Source organism: Rana temporaria, chromosome 3 (assembly GCF_905171775.1).
Source record: "Rana temporaria chromosome 3, aRanTem1.1, whole genome shotgun sequence".
In the NCBI taxonomy this organism is placed as follows: domain Eukaryota; kingdom Metazoa; phylum Chordata; class Amphibia; order Anura; family Ranidae; genus Rana; species Rana temporaria.
In genome coordinates, this window is record NC_053491.1 from 468,954,353 (window position 1) to 468,974,895 (window position 20,543).

General features: G+C 45.0%; 1 protein-coding gene across 3 annotated transcripts in view; it reads right to left on the reverse strand.

The window, feature by feature from the left end:
* The window catches only part of CLDN15 (claudin 15), a 163,775-nt gene that overhangs the window by 83,711 nt on the left and 59,521 nt on the right, over positions 1 to 20,543 (reverse strand). Inside the window, exon 1 of one of the 3 annotated variants that reach the window (XM_040346925.1) lies at positions 10,346 to 10,639. The exons of the other annotated variants lie outside the window; for them this stretch is intronic. Within the exon in view, the coding sequence (XP_040202859.1) occupies positions 10,346 to 10,562 (217 nt within the window). The 5' untranslated portion in view covers positions 10,563 to 10,639. Of the gene's footprint in view, positions 1 to 10,345; positions 10,640 to 20,543 lie in introns of those variants that run through there. 3 annotated transcript variants of the gene reach the window in all.

A 20,543-nucleotide genomic window follows, 5' to 3' on the forward strand; every position in this document is an offset into this window, starting at 1 on the left:
TCAGAGGTGAGGATTAGGTAATGTAGAGTTCAGAGGTGAGGATTAGGTAATGCAGAGTTCAGAGGTGAGGATTAGGTAATGCAGAGTTTAGAGGTGAGGATTAGGTAATGTAGAGTTCAGAGGTGAGGATTAGGTAATGCAAAGTTCAGGGGTGAGGATTAGGTAATGTAGAGTTCAGAGGTGAGGATTAGGTAATGCAGAGTTCAGGGGTGAGGATTAGGTAATGCAGAGTTCAGAGGTGAGGATTAGGTAATGCAGAGTTCAGAGGTGAGGATTAGGTAATGTAGAGTTCAGAGGTGAGGATTAGGTAATGCAGAGTTCAGAGGTGAGGATTAGGTAATGTAGAGTTCAGAGGTGAGGATTAGGTAATGTAGAGTTCAGAGGTGAGGATTAGGTAATGCAGAGTTCAGAGGTGAGGATTAGGTAATGTAGAGTTCAGAGGTGAGGATTAGGTAATGCAGAGTTCAGAGGTGAGGATTAGGTAATGTAGAGTTCAGAGGTGAGGATTAAGTAAGGCAGAATTCATGGGTCTGTAATAAGTATAGCAGAATTTAAAATAAGTAATGCAGATTTCAGGGATAACCATTATGTCAGAATTATTTAATGCAGAGTTCAGGGGTCAAGATTAGGTAAAGCAGAGTTCGAGAGTCAGGATTAAGCTTTTCAGAGTTCGGGGGTCGGGATTAGGTAATGCATAGTTTAGTGGTCAGGATTAAGCAATGCAGCATTCATGGGCCAAAATGAAGTAATGCAGAGTACAGGGGTCAGGGTTAGTTAATGCAGAGATAATGGGTTAGCTGTAAGCAATGCAAATTTCAGGGGTCAGTAATATGTACTGCAGAATTTGGCATCAGGATTAGGTAATGCAGAGTTTAGGGTTCGGAATAAAGTAATGCAGAGTTTATAGGTCAAGATAAAGTTCATGCAGGGTTCAGGGATCAAGATATGGCAATGCAGATTTCAGGGATCAGGATGTGGTAATGCAGGGTTCAGGGATCAGGATATGGCAATGCAGATTTCAGGGATCAGGATATAGTAATGCAGACTTCAGGGTTCAGGATGTGGTAATGCAGAGTTCAGGGATCACGATATGGTAATGCAGGGTTCAGGGATCAAGATGTGGTAATGCAGGTTTCAGGGATCCATATATGCTAATGCAGAGTTCAGGGATCAGGATATGGTAATGCAGGGTTCAGGGATCAGGATATGGTAATGCAGAGTTCAGGGATCAGGATATGGTAATGCAGAGTTCAGGGATCAGGATATGGTAATGCAGAGTTCAGGGATCAGGATATGGTAATGCAGAGTTCAGGGATCAGGATATGGTAATGCAGAGTTCAGGGATCAGGATATGGTAATGCAGAGTTCAGGGATCAGGATGTGGTAATGCAGGGTTCAGGGATCAGGATATGGTAATGCAGAGTTCAGAGGTCAGGAGTAAGTAATGCAGAGTTCAGAGGTCAGGAGTAAGTAATGCAGAGTTCAGGGGTCATGAGTAAGAAATGTAGAGTTCAGAGGTCAGGAGTAAGTAATGTAGAGTTCAGGGGTCAGGAGTAAGTAATGTAGAGTTCAGAGGTCAGGAGTAAGTAATGTAGAGTTCAGAGGTCAGGAGTAATTAATGTAGAGTTCAGAGGTCAGGGGTAAGTAATGTAGAGTTCAGGGGTCAGGAGTAAGTAATGCAGAGTTCAGGGGTCAGTAGTAAGTAATGTAGAGTTCAGAGGTCAGGGGTAAGTAATGTAGAGTTCAGGGGTCAGGAGTAAGTATTGTAGAGTTCAGAGGTCAGGAGTAAGTAATGTAGAGTTCAGAGGTCAGGAGTAAGTAATGTACAGGGTTTGGGATCAGAATTATATAAAGCAGAGACTTCAGGGGTCAGGAATAGGCAATGCAGAGTTCATGGATGAAGAGTAAGTAGTGCAGAGTGCAAGGGTCAAAGAATTCTATACATGTCAGTCATGCCAGCGTGTAACATGATGGCTGGTAATTGGCACGCAAGGCAAGAAGGGCCCCCATAGTAAGCAAAGACTATCATCATTACCCGGGTTCCTAGGAAACGGGGACAAATAGTCACCTTATTCTCATGTCCCCACAACAGTCGAACACAATCATTATTATTATATAGCTCTGACATATACCGCAGTGCTGTACAGTGAACACTAAGCCAGTCACATCAGTCTCTGCACCATAGGAGCTTACACTCTAATGTCCCCTCACAGCCAAGGTTTGCATGAGTTTTTGTGAGTTCCAGGACTCCGGGGTGCCAGCCACTCGTGGTGACCCTAGACTGGCCCACCTTCTTCCTTGATACAAAGCCTAGGTGAGAAGCAGGTCACTCCCGGGTCTTAGCACACCGTCAGGACCGCTGACAGATAAGGACTCTCACAGTTCCACAATGCCCTACTGTCTCCCGATCAGGCGCGCAGACTTGTTGTTGCAACATCTGGCACAAAAAAATAAATCCTTGAAGAGTGATACACACAAGGACGTAAACCCTGAAAGATCTCCGCTTCTCGTGTCGTTATTCCGGTTTGTTACAATGAATCATTTTTAGGGACAGCTGCCCATTCACTACAATGTATCTGAGACTAGAACACGATTCAAGGACTGGAAAATGCTATCCTTGTTCTCAAAAAATGAGTCATTACAGGAAAAAGTACACAATTTTGTAACTTGTTGGGTCTCATTGACAAGCCTGATTAGCGACGCAGAATCAGCGTAAATAAGTGGTGGGGATCGGCCGTGGCCAGGAAGCCTATGCAGATCAAAGGTAGGATGACCGGTGCTGCAGCTGTCCATGGTTGTTTACATGTAACTGTACATTACCTTGTCTCATTGGGCGAGCACTACCTGCCTGCAGAAATTGACCCACTCAAGTGAACGGGGCCACGCTGCAACAGTCCCACAAGCACACGCTATGCACGCAGTTGTTGTCAGTAGTGCGACATTCAAGGGATTAAAACAGGAGATCAGAAGGCAAATTATTTTATTTATCATATTTTTATTACAGATGCTTATATAGCACCAGTGGTGGACGCTCATGCAGGGCGCAGGGGTGCAGGGGCGCCACCCCCTTAACCACCCCCTTAACCACCCCCTTAACCACAGGACCAGGGGCCAGATTCACATACCTTTGCGGCGGCGTAACGTATCGTCTTTACGTTACACCGCCGCAAGTTTTCAGCGCAAGTGCCTGATTCACCAAGCACTTGCGTGTAAACTTGCGGCGGTGTAACGTAAAGCCGTCCGGCGCAAGCCCGCCTAATTCAAATGGGGCGTGTACCATTTAAATTAGGCGCGTTCCCACGCCGAACGTTCTGCTCATGCTCCATTAGGAAATTTCCCAACGTGCTTTGCGCGAAATTACGGCGCCCCGACGTATTTTTTGAACGGTGACGTGCGTTACGTCGTTTCGCATTCCCGGACGTCTTACGCAAAAAAAAAAAATTTGAAATTCGACACGGGAACGACGGCCATACTTTAACATGGCTGTTCTATGTAAATGTAAGCCATGAAAAAGCAGGCCTAAGTTTGCGATGGGAAAAACCGACTAGCGACGACGTAAGAGATTGCCACGAACGCGCGTATTTTCGTGGATCGCCGTAATCAGCTAATTTGCATACCCGACGCTGGAAAACGACGCAAACTCCACCCAGCGGCCGCCGGAAAATTACACCTAGGATCCGAAGGCGTACGAAGCCGTACGCCTGTCGGATCTTAGCCAAAAGCCGTCGTATCTTTTTTGTAAATTACAAATTAAGATATGACGCGGCAAATTTGAAAATACGCCAGAGTATCAGTAGATACTCCGGCGTATTTCCTCTGTGAATCTGGCCCCAGGCCCCTTATTGCGATTCGGCACTGCGTCGCTTTAACTGACAATTGCTTGGTCGTGCGACGTGGCTCCCGAACAAAATTGGCGTCCTTTTTTTCCCACAAATAGAGCTTTCTTTTGGTGGTATTTGATCACCTCTGCGGTTTTTATTTTTTGCGCTGTAAACAAAAATAGAGCGACAATTTTGAAAAAAAAAACAATATTTTTTACTTTTTGCTATAATAAATATCCCCCAAAAATATATATAAACAAGTTTTTTTTCCTCAGTTTAGGCCGATACGTATTCTTCTACATATTTTTGGTAGAAAAAATCGCAATAAGCATTTATCGATTGGTTTGCGCAAAATTTATAGCGTTTACAAAATAGGGTATAGTTTTATTGCATTTTTATTAATTATTTATTTTTTACTACTAATGGCGGCGATCAGCGATTTTTTCCATGACTGCGACATTATGGCGGACACTTCGGACAATTTTGACACATTTTTGGGACCATTGGCATTTTCACAGCAAAAAATGCATTGTTTACTGTGAAAATGACAATTGCAGTTTGGGAGTTAACCACAAGGGGGCGCTGAAGGGGTTAAGTGTGACCTCATCTGTGTTTCTAACTGTAGGGGGGTGTGGCTGTAGGTCTGATGTCATTGATTGTGGTTCCCTATATTAGGGAACACACGATCGATGACGGCGCCACAGTGAAGAATGGGGAAGCTGTGTTTACATACACCTCTCCCAGTTCTTCAGCTCCGGGGACCGATCGCGGGACTCCAGCGGCGATCGGTTCCGCAAAACCCGCGGCCGCGGTCACGGAGCTTCGGACCGGGTCACGACCCACGGCTGGGCTTTAACAATCACGTACAGGTACGTGATTGTGCCCAGTCGTGCCATTCTGCTGACGTATATCGGCGTTAGGCGGTCCTTAAGTGGTTAATCCATGTGCCCGGCACCTAATCTACATGCAGGGCACCGGACACATTGATTCCAATGTTTTTTTTTTTTCATTTGAAGCACATGATTAGAACCTGAGGCTCTAATTGGCTTAAAAAAGGGTGGGCTCGGGGCACAAAGCACTGCGCCCCGAGCCCACGCAGTTGTGTGACATTAGTGAATTAATATTCGCTTTTGTGTTCCTGTTTCTTCTCCCAGCCAATCAGGAAGCGGGTCCTGAGACCCGATTTCGACGGGAGACCTAAGACTCGATTGGCTGCGAGTGCTAAGTAATGGTTGGCCGGGAGGAGAAGCGACCTCCAGGACTCGGGAGGATACGCAGGGGGGAAGCCGTGACCTGAATGGGGTAAGTGCGGGGCTGGTGGGGGGCCTGGTGGGCGATGGGCAAGCGATCGAACGACGGGGAGAAGCGGGAACGAGCGATGGGGGGTGGGGGATTATTTGGTTGACTGGGGGGGCGGCTGGCTGGGGGGGCCACGAGCTGCTATTAATATTGCCTGCTCATCTTTTTATTGTAAGCTGACAAGAATGTAAACAAAAAATATAATTTTTTGGGGGTTATTTTCCATATAACAGTTTTTTTTTTCAATATTTTTTATTGGCTTTTCATTTTTTTTATGTATTATAAAGCAGTATATTGTAACACAGGATCTCTTTTTGTGCTCAGCTGACACAGATGCATGACACTTGTCAGATCAGAACAATTGGATCGCCAACAAAACTTCCAGTGAGCAATGTGATTTGCTCTTGTGCAGGGGAGGGCTGGCAGCCTAAGGCCTGGGGGGCAAGTCCAGTCAAGTGGCCCCCTGCACCACTGGACCCCTTTACATCACATAGCCCTCTGCACCCCTTTACATTACACAGCACCCTACACCTCTGGACCCCTTTACATTACACAGCGCCCTGCACCACTGGACCCCTTTACATCACATAGCCCCTGCACCACTGGACCCCTTTACATCACATAGCCCCCTGCACCACTGGACCCCTTTACATCACATAGCCCCTGCACCACTTTACATCACATAGCCCCCTGCACCACTGGACCCCTTTACATCACATAGCCCCTGCACCACTGGACCCCTTTACATCACATAGCCCCTGCACCACTTTACATCACATAGCCCCCTGCACCACTGGACCCCTTTACATCACATAGCCCCTGCACCACTGGACCCCTTTACATCACATAGCCCCCTGCACCACTGGACCCCTTTACATCACATAGCCCCTGCACCACTTTACATCACATAGCCCCCTGCACCACTGGACCCCTTTACATCAATTAGCCCCTGCACCACTGGACCCCTTTACATCACATAGCCCCCTGCACCACTGGACCCCTTTACATTACACAGCCCTCTGCACCCCTTTACATTACACAGCACCCTACACCTCTGGACCCCTTTACATTACACAGCCTCTTGTGGCGATCACGTGATCGGAATTCGAGACCAGGAGCTGTCAGTGACAGTTTAGTCACAGGAGTCGGAGCGGGCACAGGGGCGCGCTGCTAGTTCACAGTTGAAATACAAATGAATGCTCTCCCAGCTTGGTGAAGTGTGACTGAGAACACATGACAGATCGCAGGTGCCTAGGGGTAAACCTAGCGACTGTACATTGAAATCATCTCACAGATGAAGACCAGCAAGCATGTAAAAAGGGACTCGCTGGTCAGCAGGCTTAAAGAGAACCAGTCACAGCTGCACTTAGGCAGGAAACGTAATATTTAGAAGAGCACAGAGCGGCTGTCATTCTTCTGAAAATGCTGATTGCCTGGTCACCACCAGCTTCAATACTCACACACCCAGAACAAACACTCCTTTACTGATTGCTTGCTGGGGGGTCAATGACTTTTAAAGGACTGAAGTTATTGGAGAAGAATGACAGTCAGGCAACTGGTATTTTTTTAGTTGAGTTCAGCAAGGGCAAAGGAAATCCATACTTTCTCAGAACGGGTTTCCTTTAAATTAGTATATCTGAGCAAGATTACTTAGGATTTATTGTATTGCTCATCCTTATCTTTGCACCTGAACCCTGAGAGTTGCTGTCCTCCCTGTGAACTACCTGGAGCTGACAGGGCACTCAGATAGGGCCAGTCCCTCTTATCTCATTGCCAATTGAAAACAATTATCTGCAAAAAAATGATTGGTAGCCATAGCTCATGTGACCATTCCATAGATTGGTAGCCATAAAATGTGTCCCCTAACCATAGAATGAAAGCCATATACTGTGACCCCCTAGCCATAGATTAGTAGGCATAGACAATGTGACCTAGCTACAGTTTGGTAGCCAAAGACTGTGTGATCTACCCATAGATTGGTAGCCATAGCCCATGTGACCTATCTACAGCCAATGTGACCTATCCATAGATTGGTAGCCATAGCCCATGTGACCTATATACAGCCAATGTGACCTATCCATAGATTGGTAGCCATAGAATGTGTCACTTAGCCATAGATTGCCTGACATTCCCGAGATTAGAGGGCAAAGACTGTAAGGCCCCGTACACACGACCAAGTTTCTCGGCAGAATTCAGCCAGAAACTCGATCGGAGCTGGAGTGTGTACACTTTTCAGCGAGGAAGCCGACAAGGAACTCGTCGAGCCGAAAAGAGAACATGTTCTCTATTTCCTCGTTGTTCAATGAGGAAAGTCGGCCCGCCGAGATCCTCGGCGGCTTCCACACTGAACTCGACGAGGAACTCGATGTGTTTGGCACGTTGAGTTCCTCGGACGTGTGTACGGGGCTTTAGACCAAGCCACAGATTGCTAGCCATAGATTGGTAGCCAGTGTTTGGTAGCCACAATCCGCGTGTTCAACCCCCGATTGATAGCCATAGTCCATGTGACCTATCCATAGATTGGCCATAGAATGTGTCACCTAGCCATAGACTGCATAACCTTACTATAGATTGGAATCCACAGACTGTGACCTAGGCAAAGAATGAAAGCCATAGACCGTGTGACCTAGCCATAGGATGGAAGCCATAGACCGTGTGACCTAGCCATAGGATGGAAGCCATAGACTGTGTGACCTAGCTAAAGATTGGTAGTCATAGACCATGTGACCCAGCCATAGAAGCCAAAGATTGTGTGACCTAGCCATAGAATGGAAGCCATAGACTGTGTGAACTAACTATAGATTGGTAGTCGTTGACTGTGCAACCTAGCCATAGAGTGGTAGACATAGACCGTGTGACCTAGCCATAGAATGGAAGCCATAGGCTGTGTTACCTAGCTATAGATTGTTAGTTATTTACTGTGAAGCCTAGCCATAGACTGGTAGTCATAGACTGTGTGACCTAGCCATGGATCGGTAGCTATAGACAATGTGATCTAGCCATAGATTGGTAGTCATAGACTATGTTACCCAACAACAGATTGGTAGCTATAGACTGTGTGACCCAACCACAGATTGGTAGCCATAGACTGTGTGAACTAGTCATAGATTGGAAGTCATAGACCTTGTGACCCAACCACAGATTGGTAGCCATAGACTGTGTGACCTAGTCATAGATTGGAAGCCATAGACCTAGTGACCCAACCACAGATTGGTAGCCACAGACTGTGTGACCTAGTCATAGATTGGAAGCCATAGACCTAGTGACCCAACCACAGATTGGTAGCCATAGACTGTGTGACTTATTTATAGACTGGTAGCTATAGACAATGTGATCTAGCCATAGATTGGTAGTCATGGACTATGTGACCCAACAACAGATTGGTAGCTATAGACTGTGTGACCCAACCACAGATTGGTAGCCACAGACTGTGTGATCTAGTCATAGATTGGAAACCATAGACCTTGTGACCCAACCACAGATTGGTAGCCATAGACTGTGTGACTTATTTATAGATTGGTAGCCATAGACCTTGTGACCCAATCATAGATTGGTAGCCATAGACCTTGTGACCCAACCATAAATTATTAGCCATGTACCTTGTGACCAAACCATAGACTGCTGCTAGCCATAGACTGTGTGAGCTAGTATGTATAGATTTGGATCTGTTCAACAGCACTTTTTATTTGGAGCAGGAAAGAGGTCCTTTTTTTCCCTCTAGAAACTACTAACTCTAGAAACAAGGTCATCTCTCGTCTTGCTCTCTCCTCACTGAGTCTCACTCCTTCTGCTGCAATCCCCATAATATAAAATAAAAACCAGCGTGCGGATAATTCACACTCATAACGGGCATAGAAGGCACCCAGTGGGCAGAGACACCACAAGAATTCTAACAATTAAGTGTCTCATCCACCTGGTATCTACACAGAACAGTGGTAGGGCACCGACCCTTTATTTTTAAGCCACAAATGTTTTCTCCAAACTGAAAAAAGTATTTTCATTAAGATAGAATTGAAAGTTGTGACAATTGTGTTTAAGAATACAAGCAACTTTCAAAAGTTTATGATTTGTGTTAATAATTATTTTTAGCCAGCAGAAATAGCCCTGCAAGCGGAACTTAGTGGAAAAACATTGATCTAGATCAGCCTCAACTTTTGGAACCCTTGAAATAATTTTCAAGTTTCAGGGAACCCCATACAAAAAAACAATTCATTGAGGGTCAGTGGGAAGAAAGCCTTCTCCTACTGACAGCTAAAAAGATCATGTACCTGGCTCCGAAAGTATGTACGCTCAAGTAAGCCCTCGCAACCTCTGGAGGAACCCTAGGCTTCAATGGAACCCTGGTTGGGAAATGCTTCTTTAGACCTATAATAGACTTCTGCCACCACTACCACCTTACAGTAGAAGACCCTTCTTACCTGAAAGCACCAACAAGGATGGGAAGTCTCAGCAGTTATACACCCCATTGGATTTTGTGGCACAGCTTAAGTAAGCCCTCGCAACCTCTGGAGGAACCCTAGGGTTTAATGGAACCCTGGTTGGGAAAAACTGCTTTAGACCCATAATAGACTTCTGCCACCACTACCATCCTCCCCCCTCCCTGTAGAAGACCCTTCTTACCTGAAAGAACCAACAAGGATGGAAAGTCTCAGCAGTTGTACACCCCATTGGATTTTGTGGCACAGCTTAAGTAAGCCCTCGCAACCTCTGGAGGAACCCTAGGGTTTAATGGAACCCTGGTTGGGAAAAACTGCTTTAGACCCATAATAGACTTCTGCCACCACTACCATCCTCCCCCCTCCCCGTAGAAGACCCTTCTTACCTGAAAGCACCAACAAGGATGGAAAGTCTCAGCAGTTATACACCCCATTGGATTTTGTGGCACAGCTTAAGTAAGCCCTCACAACCTCTGGAGGAACCCTAGGGTTTAATGGAACCCTGGTTGGGAAAAACTGCTTTAGACCCATAATAGACTTCTGCCACCACTACCATCCTCCCCCCTCCCCGTAGAAGACCCTTCTTACCTGAAAGCACCAACAAGGATGGGAAGTCTCAGCAGTTATACACCCCATTGGATTTTGTGGCACAGCTTAAGTAAGCCCTCGCAACCTCTGGAGGAATACTAGGGTTCAATAGAACCCTAGTTGAGAATGGCCGCTTTAGACCCATAATAGACTTCTGCCACCACTACCATCCTTCCACCTCACGTAGAAGACCCTTCTTACCTGAAAGCGCCAACAAGGACGGGAAATCTCGGCAGTTGTACACTCCGGTGGAATCGGTGGCACAGCTCATCCACAGGTTCTCGAACAAAGTGGAGGTGGTGATCACGTTTCCATCCACTGTAGACTCCCTCCAGTTGGCGTTAAAGAGTGTGATGCCCAACATAATAGAGCCCGTGACACCGAAAAAGAATCCCGTTGTCTCCACGAGCATTGACATTTTCAAAGGTGGTTGGAAGAGCAACACACGACTCCAACTTTTCGTACTTCTTCAGTTTTACAAAACGTCTTTTTCCTGTGTTTTTTTGTCCTGGTTTCTGTCAACTCTTCACTGTTGGTAACCAATTTGTCCTTACTGTTGATTTTTCCCACTGTATTTCCAGGTTTGTTTTGCAAACCTCTACTCAGAGGTTATCTAATACGGTTCGCTGTCACCTTTCTGACAATGACCCCTGTACTGTAATTCTGAACCACCTGTCTACCGTCAAGTTATCGTCTCCACCAGCTTTTCTAAACTTGATGGCTGTTTTCCTCTTTTGGTCTTTTGATGACCACAGAACCGGTGGTCTGCTGATCTGTACGGGTTCCTTTAATGATCAGAAGTCCCAACAATTGAAAGCCTTTTTGATCTCCTGCCGGTAACTTTGGAGTAAGTGTGCTAGTAAGTATTTTTGGAGCCTGTGTGCAACTGCTGGCATCCAGGTAGACAGAGAGATGTGTGTTATGTTTGCCCTGCTGCACTGTCTGGTATACAGGGAACAGTGAAGGTGTGGAGGCATTCCCCTCCTCCCTCTCCTCCTCACCCTGCAGTGATCTGCCTACACACCTTATAGCCAGGGATAGGTGATACACAATGTACAGTGATAGGATGTATCTGTGCGCAGGCTCTTATGTAAAGATCACAGCAGCAACGATATTTCATAAAAGCACATTAAACCCTATGCAAGTGTACTCAGGGGGCACCTCTGTTTCCAGGGACAGTCCCAGGTTTGTTTCCTGAACTTGTTGTTCCAAACTAACCCGATGTATTATAAAACCCATCCCTTTGCATGTTGTATTTTATCATATATGACCAATGCAGCTACATACACTCCATGCAAACCTTTTTTATTTCTGTTTTAGGCAAAAAAGAAAAGAAAAAGTGAGGACTTGATTTTTTTTTCTGCGGTTAACCTTCTTTAGTTCTATGTCTTGAGTGGGGAAGGGTTCAATCCACTCTGGGGGGTAGATTCATGTAGCAGATACGGCGGCGTATCTCCAGATACGCCGCCGTAAATTCAAATCTGTGCCGTCGTATCTGTACGCCGATTCTCAAAGGCAGAAGCGTTCAAAAAATAGGCTTCCTCCGCCGACGTAACTTGAATACGGCGGCGTATAATTGTGTGCAATCTTACGCTGGCCGCTAGGGGCGCTTCCGTTGTTTTCGGCGTAGAATATGCTAATGATCTAGATACGCCGATTCACAAACGTATGTACGGCCGGCGCAATTTATTTACTTTGTTTACGTTAGACTTTTTCGACGTAAGGTTGCTCCTGCTATTAGGTGGCGCGGCCAATGTTAAGTATGGACGTGGTTCCCACTTCGAAATTTGAATTGTTTACGTTGTTTGCGTAAGTCGTTCAAGAATAGGGCTGGACGTAATTTACGTTCACGTCGAAAGCAATGACGATTTGCGTCGGAATTTTGAGCATGCGCACTGGGATTCTTTCACAAACGGCGCATGCGTAAAATACGCGGGGTCACCATTATTTTAAATAAAACACGCCCCCTCGTCATCATTTGAATTACGCGCGCTCGCGCCGGCCCCATTTACGCTACGCCGCCGTAAGTTAGGAGGCAAGTTCTTTGTGAATACAGCACTTGCCTCTCAAACTTACGGCGGCGCAGCGTAAATATACGATACGCTGCGCCACCGTACCAATGGGCGCAGCTACGTGAATCTAGCCCTGGGAGTTTTATTGCTCTTAGGAAGGTATCCTCTCATTTACTTTCCTGGTGACACCATGTTATGCAGGGTGTCACCTAGACAGGAAGTGAACACGCTTGGTGCACACCCAATACTACTAAACTACTAAACCACAGCTTTATAATAAAACACAGGAAGCCACATGCATCAAATACCTTTAAATAATATATCTGACAAAATAAATAAATAAATACGTTAACTAATAATAACGTGCCAAATACAGTGTTGGCTGCAGTCAGGTTATCATTTTTCTTGCTTTTTAAAAGACAGGAAGCCGCATGCAAAATAAATAAATAAATTAGTTAATTAGAAAAATTATATATATATATATATATATATATATATATATATATATATATATATATATATATATATATATATATATATATATGAAAAAATAAAAAAGCAAATAGTAAAAGCCTGACGGAGAATCTATACCTTTTTATACTTTGCAATATGTGCCAAATAAAGTGTTGGCTGCAGTCAGGTTATCATTTTTCTTGCTTTTTAAAAGACAGGAAGCCACATGCAAAATAAATAAATAAATTAGTTAATTAAAAAAAATGATCTCTCTCTCATATAATTTTTTTAATTAACTAATTTATTTATTTTGCATGCAGCTTCCTGTCTTTTAAAAAGCAAGAAAAAATTTAAAAAAAGTACCGTAAATGGTAAAAGCCTGACGGAGAATCTATCCCTTTTTTTACTATACAAAACGTGCCAAATAAAGTGTTGGCTGCAATCAGGTTATTATTTTTCTTGCTTTTTTAAAGACAGGAAGCTGGATGCATCAAATACCTTCATATAAGATATCAGACAAAAAAAATAAAAAAATTTGGGTGGACCACCCACCAATTTGTGATTAATCACCTAGGTATGGCCTTACCGACTATCTTGAGGGTAGGCTATTACATCCCCCTTTTTCTTGTGTGGAGGGTCCACTTAACTCCCCCTTTGTCCACATGTAGATGCATTAGAAAATATATAGAAAACATTTTTTAATATATTTTTTTATTTTTTCCTTTTTTATTTCATCTGGTTAGCCCAAATCTCTATTCATAATTCCATCCTATGTGTGGTGCAATTACTGCCTTATCTCTGAGGAAATCCCCCCATGTCACCTGTTTGTTTTTTTAGTATATTAAGCATAACATGGGCTCTGAAGGATTATAAGAGGGAATTTAGCAATTTCTGCTTTTATTAGGTAATAGCTGAGTTTGTCTGTATATATATTTAATATTTTTTATTTCATGTTCTAGTAGTAGGAAATCACTTAAAGCGGTCCTCCACCCTAAAGTGGAGTCCCGCTGATCGGAACCCTCCCCCCCTCCGGTGTCACATTTGACACCTTTCAGGGGGGAGGGGGGTGCAGACACCTGTCTAAAGACAGGTATTTGCACCCACTTCCGGCCACACGATACGGGCGAAAGACGGGCATTCCGTCACATCCCGTCTGTCGCCCGTTGTGTGCTGGGAACACTCGGCTCCCAGCACACAGCGTGTGAGCCAATCGGCGGGCGCAGCGCGACTCGCGCATGCGCCGTAGGGAACCGGGCAGTGAAGCCGCAGCGCTTCACTTCCTGGTTCCCTGAGCGTGGATGGCGGGGGGAGCAGCAGAGTGACGAGCGATCGCTCGTGCTCTGCTGCGATCGGCGCTGGACTCCAGGACAGGTAAGTGTCCTAATATTAAAAGTCAGCAGCTGCAGTATTTGTAGCTGCTGACTTTTAATATTTTGTTCCCATGGCACATCCGCTTTAACTCACATACACCCTTACCTATGTCTGGTTCGTGGATGCACGTTTGTTGGTTCATGCCATTGTAGCGCCCCCTTGCTTTCAGCATGGGCACTACGCTAAAGTTAGTGGGAATGGGAGAGTTACCTTGCTCCCATTCGTGGTTTGTCTAAATTTGGGACTTCTGTCATTCCAGGAATGTCCACTGGGTCAGTCTGTCGTCAAGGGGTGCAATACCACCCCTTGCCGGAAGTTGGCGCCAGAGGGGTTCTGGCAGAGCAAGTTTTCCCCAGCAGCCAATTAGAGGAGTTTTTCCCTCCCGGGGCATGCTGGGGGAGAGTATATCTGTGACAGGGGTCATGTGTTGAGAAATCTTCGCGGGGTCCCCGTTCCAGGTGCGGTATCCACCTTCAGGGTGAGCGCATCCATGGACCCCGCCAGCGTGGCCCACCTGGCCAAAGCTGCAAACTGCAAGCTGCAATCGAACCTCACCCTGAGGAGAAAAGGGACCCCAGTGTTTCGCTGGGTTCCATGACCTGTTGAGAGAATCCCAGTCTGGGATCGGGCGTCCGGAACACTGACAGGTATGCTTGCTGTCATTCGGGGGCCTATATAGGAAAAGTCAACTGGGAGGATTCGCTCTCTTTATTCACCTAAGTCCTTTATTGAAACTGGCCTGTGGCAGAGGCCCTAGAGCCGGGTCTGTGAGAGAGACCTGATCCTCCCAGCTAGTTCAGAGTGACGCTTCGGCTGCCAGGCCTATTATAGGGGTCTGTCCGGAGGCACTTTACCCACTCCAAGTAGAGTGGCGACGAGTCACAAAAATTGGTACTATACAGAGCAGTATTGATTGACTGCTCCATTTAATATCCAGGCCTGATACCGCAATGGTCTCTTCTCTTTCCTTCATCAACCTTGACCTTCCCAATTCATGTTGATGTTGGCCGTGTTTGGCCTGGACAATAAAGCAATGAAAACCCTTCTATTGGCTGTCTGGACCTTCGCTCTCTATCGCTGTTCTCACAACTACACCCCTAGACACCGCCAGGGTAACTTAGTAGGCCGATCACAAAATCAACCAGCGGCTCCTTCGGGGGTGAGCGCTACACCATATTTACAAAAAACACTTTTTTCTGTGTGACCTGCCAGAAAATCGGGGCCCAACAGGGTACAGATACATGTGAACCTCACTGACTACCATATGGGACTTAGTAGCTATACTTATTCACCATAGTATCACTATATATACAATTTTTATATTTTAATTTAGATTCCCATTAAGAGGCTCTGTTAATTATGTAGCTTTACATGTTTCTATAGTCAATGGGTAATTGATGTATAGAAATGTGTCTATGGCCGCCTTGCCATATGTGTATACATGTATATATTGGTTTTGATTTGAGCCAAGCATTTATATTCATCCTTCATTTCCTTTTATATTGAAACCATAGGATTTATGTTTAGAGCGTTACCACGCAACCTTAGCGTTTATTCCCAAGGGTACCGTACCATTTGCTTTGAGCTTCTCTAGCGGGTTGTTATCATAGTATTTCCCTGTGTACTGATTGGCAATTTCCAGGCATGTGGGCGGGCGGTTCGTGGTGACGCTCCTTTATTAGGATGTAGGCACGCTATGCGTGTTACCGCCTCTGAAGACGTAATGACGAAACGCGCGTAAGGCGGAGACACGCATGCACGCACGATTTCATTCCTGCATGTCAGTCCAACTTCATGGGAGATTTCAGAGACATCTGTCTATTGAAATTGCACCCAAAGTCGCCAAAAGTAATGCAGAAACCACTTTTGGGAATTGGTGCGGTGCCGCAAAGTCAGCATTGCACTGATTCAGACGGTGCTATTGCTGGCAATGGCTGCCGATTTGACATGTCACCTGGGTACAGGTTATCATTTGTCCTGCTACTGAAAAGAAAACTAAAACTTGAACATTTTAAATGGTTACAAAGTTACAAAAAAAACAAAACAGGAAGCCGTATGCATCAAATATCTTCATATACAGTCAGGTCCATAAATATTGGGACATTAACACAATTCAAATCTTTTTGGCTCTATACACCACCACAATGGATATGAAATTAAACAAACAAGATGTGCTTTAAAAGCAGACTTTCAGCTTTAATTTGAGGGCATGTACGTCCAAATCAGGTGAACGTTGTAGGAATTACAACAATTTGTATATGTGCCTCACACTTTTTATTGGACCAAAAGTAATGGGACAGATTAACAATCATAAATCAAACTTTCACTTTTTAATACTTGGTTGCAAATCCTTTGCAGTCAATTACAGCCTGAAGTGTGGAACGCATAGACATCGCCAGACGCCGGGTTTTATCCCTAGTGATGCTCTGCCAGGCCTCTACTGCAACTGTCTTCAGTTCCTGCTTGTTCTTGGGGCATTTTCCCTTCAGTTTTGTCCTCAGCAAGTGAAATGCTCAATCGGATTCAGGTGAGGTGATTGACTTGGCCATTGCATAACATTCCACTTCTTTCCCTTAAAAAACTCTTTGGTTGCTTTCGCAGTTTGCTTCAGGTCATTGTCCATCTGCGCTGTGAAGCGCCGTCCGATGAGTTCTGAAGCATTTGGCTGAATATGAGCAGATAATAATATTGGCCGAAACACTTCAGAATTCATCCTGCTGCTTTGTCAGCAGTCACATCATCAATAAATACAAGAGAATCAGTTCCATTGGCAGCCATACATGCCCACGCCATGACACTACCACCACCATGCTTCACTGATGAGGTGGTATGCTTTGGATCATGAGCAGTTCCTTTCCTTCTCCATACTCTTCTCTTCCCACTCAAAATATGGGACGATGCCCTCGAGGCCGCAGACGAAGGAGAATCTTGTCTCCTGGTTCTGCTGGACCTAAGCGCAGCCTTTGACACGGTAGACCACAAACTGTTACTGATGCGACTAGCCAAGGTAGCAGAAGTCGCAGAAGGTGATTTACCATGGTTTTCTTCCTTTCTTGAAAACCGATCACAAACAGTTAAATTGGGTTGTTTCACGTCGGAAAAGCGCACGGTGTCATGTGGAGTCCCCCTAGGATCCCCCCTGTCACCGGTGCTTTTCAACATCTATCTTCGCCCTCTCTTTGATATTATCAGTAGCCAAGAACTACTCTATCACTCTTATGCAGACGATACGCAACTGTATTTTCGCATCTGCAACAAAAAGGATCATCATCTCAGTTTAGAGAAATGTCTCTCTTTGATAGAAAACTGGATGACTAAGAGTTATCTTAAACTCAACAGTTCAAAAACAGAACTCCTTATGTTTCACGCCAGCCGAAAGAGTCAACTGGCAACAACCTGGACACCCCCGCCCATTCTGGGCCAAATCATCACCCCTAGCTCCAAAGTCAAAAGTCTCGGGGTCATCTTCGACACCTTCATGACAATGGACGCACAAATAGGGTCAGTAGTCAGCGGAGCGCACCATCTGTTGCGCCTACTACGCAGACTTATTCCATTTATCCCCAAAGAAGACGTAGCAGTCGTGGTGGGAACAATCGTGAATTCCAGACTGGACTATGCTAACGCCCTGTACCTCGGACTCCCAAAGTACCAAATCTCCCGTCTGCAAGTCGATCAGAATACGGCCGCCAGACTGGTGACTGGGAAAAAAAAATGGGAATCAATCTCACCTTCGTTGAGAACCCTTCACTGGCTGCCAGTAAAAGACAGAATTGCATTTAAAGCACTCTGCCTGACACATAAGTGCATCCATGGGAAGGCTCCGCAATATCTTTGCGACAAGATAGAACCTCACAATTCGAATCGCGTTCTGCGATCCACCGACCAAAATCTGGTCAGGGTACCAAAAACCAAATACAAGTCCAAAGGAGAAAGAAGGTTTGCTTTTCAGGGTCCGAGACTATGGAACGCTTTACCAACCAGCGTTCGGTTGGAGGAAAACCACCTGACTTTCAGAAGACGAATCAAAACTCTGCTCTTTTGATGTCATGAGACACGAACAACTAGCGCCCAGAAGCGATTCAGTTCGCATGCGCCGCGCTTTATAAGTTTTTCATTCATTCATTCATCTGTAACGGTCACCACCGTTTACGATATCCCTTCCATCAACCACGACAGCTTATCTGACACTCCACAATCTCGCAGACATCAGACATCCCATTTCCCCAGAAATAACGAGACAAGCTCCGTTCTCTGAGTCAAAATGTATGAACACTTTTAATGGTAACGCTCAGTCTTATATGCAGTACAACATATTACAGTAATCAAAGGAACAAAAAACTCTCCACCCACACATCACTTCAATACACACTCTCTTAGACAATGACATCCCGTTGAGCTAATTATTCCCCAGACATTCCGTCTCCGACAATAAGTGATTCACCTGCAGAATACACATTTCTATGTCAGACGTTTTGGGCACCGATCTAACATGACCTAATTACCACAGCTGAGAAGTCACATTCCACACATAAAACAGTATTAGCATACTTAATAAAAGGTCTTGGAGCAGACTCAATTACCACCCCAACAGCCTGTGCTACACAGAGAAATGAGTCATTATTGACCGGTAGAGTCACAATATTAGTTCTTTGCAGACATTAAGGAATATATCGAGGATTACTGTCCCTGCTAAAACAATCCAACATATGTCCCTTATTTCCTGGCTCAATACATGAATTAACAGTAATGTCCCATCTCATGTAATTTATAATTAATATTTCTCAGTCACCCTATGCCCAAAAGGAACACAGGGTGACCTTAGACACAAGAGTTATCAGTGATGCTGGCACAGGAGTATCCCTCATCCTTCAAAAGTCTGTTTGTCATGGGTCATTCTGTTGCACCATCACTCTGGTACAAGTTGATCTTGGTCTTGTCTGTCCATAGGATGTTGTTCCAGAACTGTGAAGGCTTTTTTATATGTTGTTTGGCAAACTCTAATCTGGCCTTCCTGTTTTTGAGGCTCACCAATGGTTTCCATCTTGTGTAATCTGGTGAAGTCTTCTCTTGATTGTTGACTTTGACACACATACACCTCCCTCCTGGAGAGTGTTCTTCATCTGGCCAACTGTTGTGAAGGGTGTTTTCTTCACCAGGGAAAGAATTCTTTGGTCATACACCACAGTTGTTTTCCGTGGTCTTCCGGGTCTTTTGGTGTTGCTGAGCTCACCGGTGCATTCTTTCTTTTTAAGGATGTTCCAAACAGTTGATTTGGCCACACCTAATGTTTTTGCTATCTCTCTGATCGTTTTTTTTTTCAGCCTAATGATGGCTTGCTTCACTCATAGTGACAGCTCTTTGGATCTCATATTGAGAGTTGACATCAACAGATTCCAAATGCAAATAGCACACTTGAAATGAACTCTAGACCTTTTATATGCTCCTTGTAAATGGGATAATGAGGGAATAACACACACCAGACCATGAGACAGCTGAGCAGCCAATTGTCCTATTACTTTTGGTTCCTTAAAAAGTGGGATGCACATATACAAACTGGTCTAATTCCTTCACCGTTCACCTGATCTGGATGTAAATACTCTCAAAATAAAGCTGAAAGTCTGCAGTTAAAGCACATTGTGTTTCATTTCAAATTCATTGTGGTGCTGTATAGAGCCAAAAAGATTAGAATTGTGTCAATGTCCCAATATTTATGGACCAGGCTGTATATATATATATACATATACAGTATCTTACAAAAGTAAGTACACCCCTCTCATTTTTTTTTGTAAATATTTTATTCTTTCTTTTCATGTGACAACACTCAAGAAATTACACTTTGCTACAGCGTTGTGTAGTGAGTGTACAGCTTGTATAACAGTGTCAATTTGCTGTCCCCTCAAAATAACTCAACACACAGCAATTAATGTCTAAAACACTGGCAACAAAGGTGAGTACACCCCTAAGTGAAAATGTCCAAATTGGGTCAAAGTGTGCATCAAATATTTTGTGTGGCCGCCATTATTTTCCAGCACTGCCTTAACCCTCTTGGGCATGGAGATCACAAGAGCTTCACAGGTTGCCACTGGAGTCCTCTTCCCCTCCTCCATGATGACATCACAGAGCTGGTGGATGTTAGAGACCTTGCGCTCCTCCACCTTCTCTTTGAGGATGTCCCACAGATGCTCAATAGGGTTTAGGTCTGGAGACATGCTTGGCCAGTCCATCACCTTTACCCCCATCTTCTTTACAAGGCAGTGGTCATCTTGGAGGTGTGTTTGGGGTCATTATCATGCTGGAATACTGCCCTGCGGCCCAGTCTCTGAAGGGAGCATGTCACAGTACATGTTGGCATTCATGGTTCCCTCAATGAACTGTAGGTCCTCAGTGCCGGCAGCACTCATGCAGCTCCAGACCATGACACTCCCACCACCATGCCTGACTGTAGGCAAGGCACACTTGTCTTTGTACTCCTCCTCACCTGGTTGCCGTAACACGCACCTGACACCATCTGAACCAAATAAGTTTATCTTGGTCTCATCAGACCACAGGGCACGGTTCCA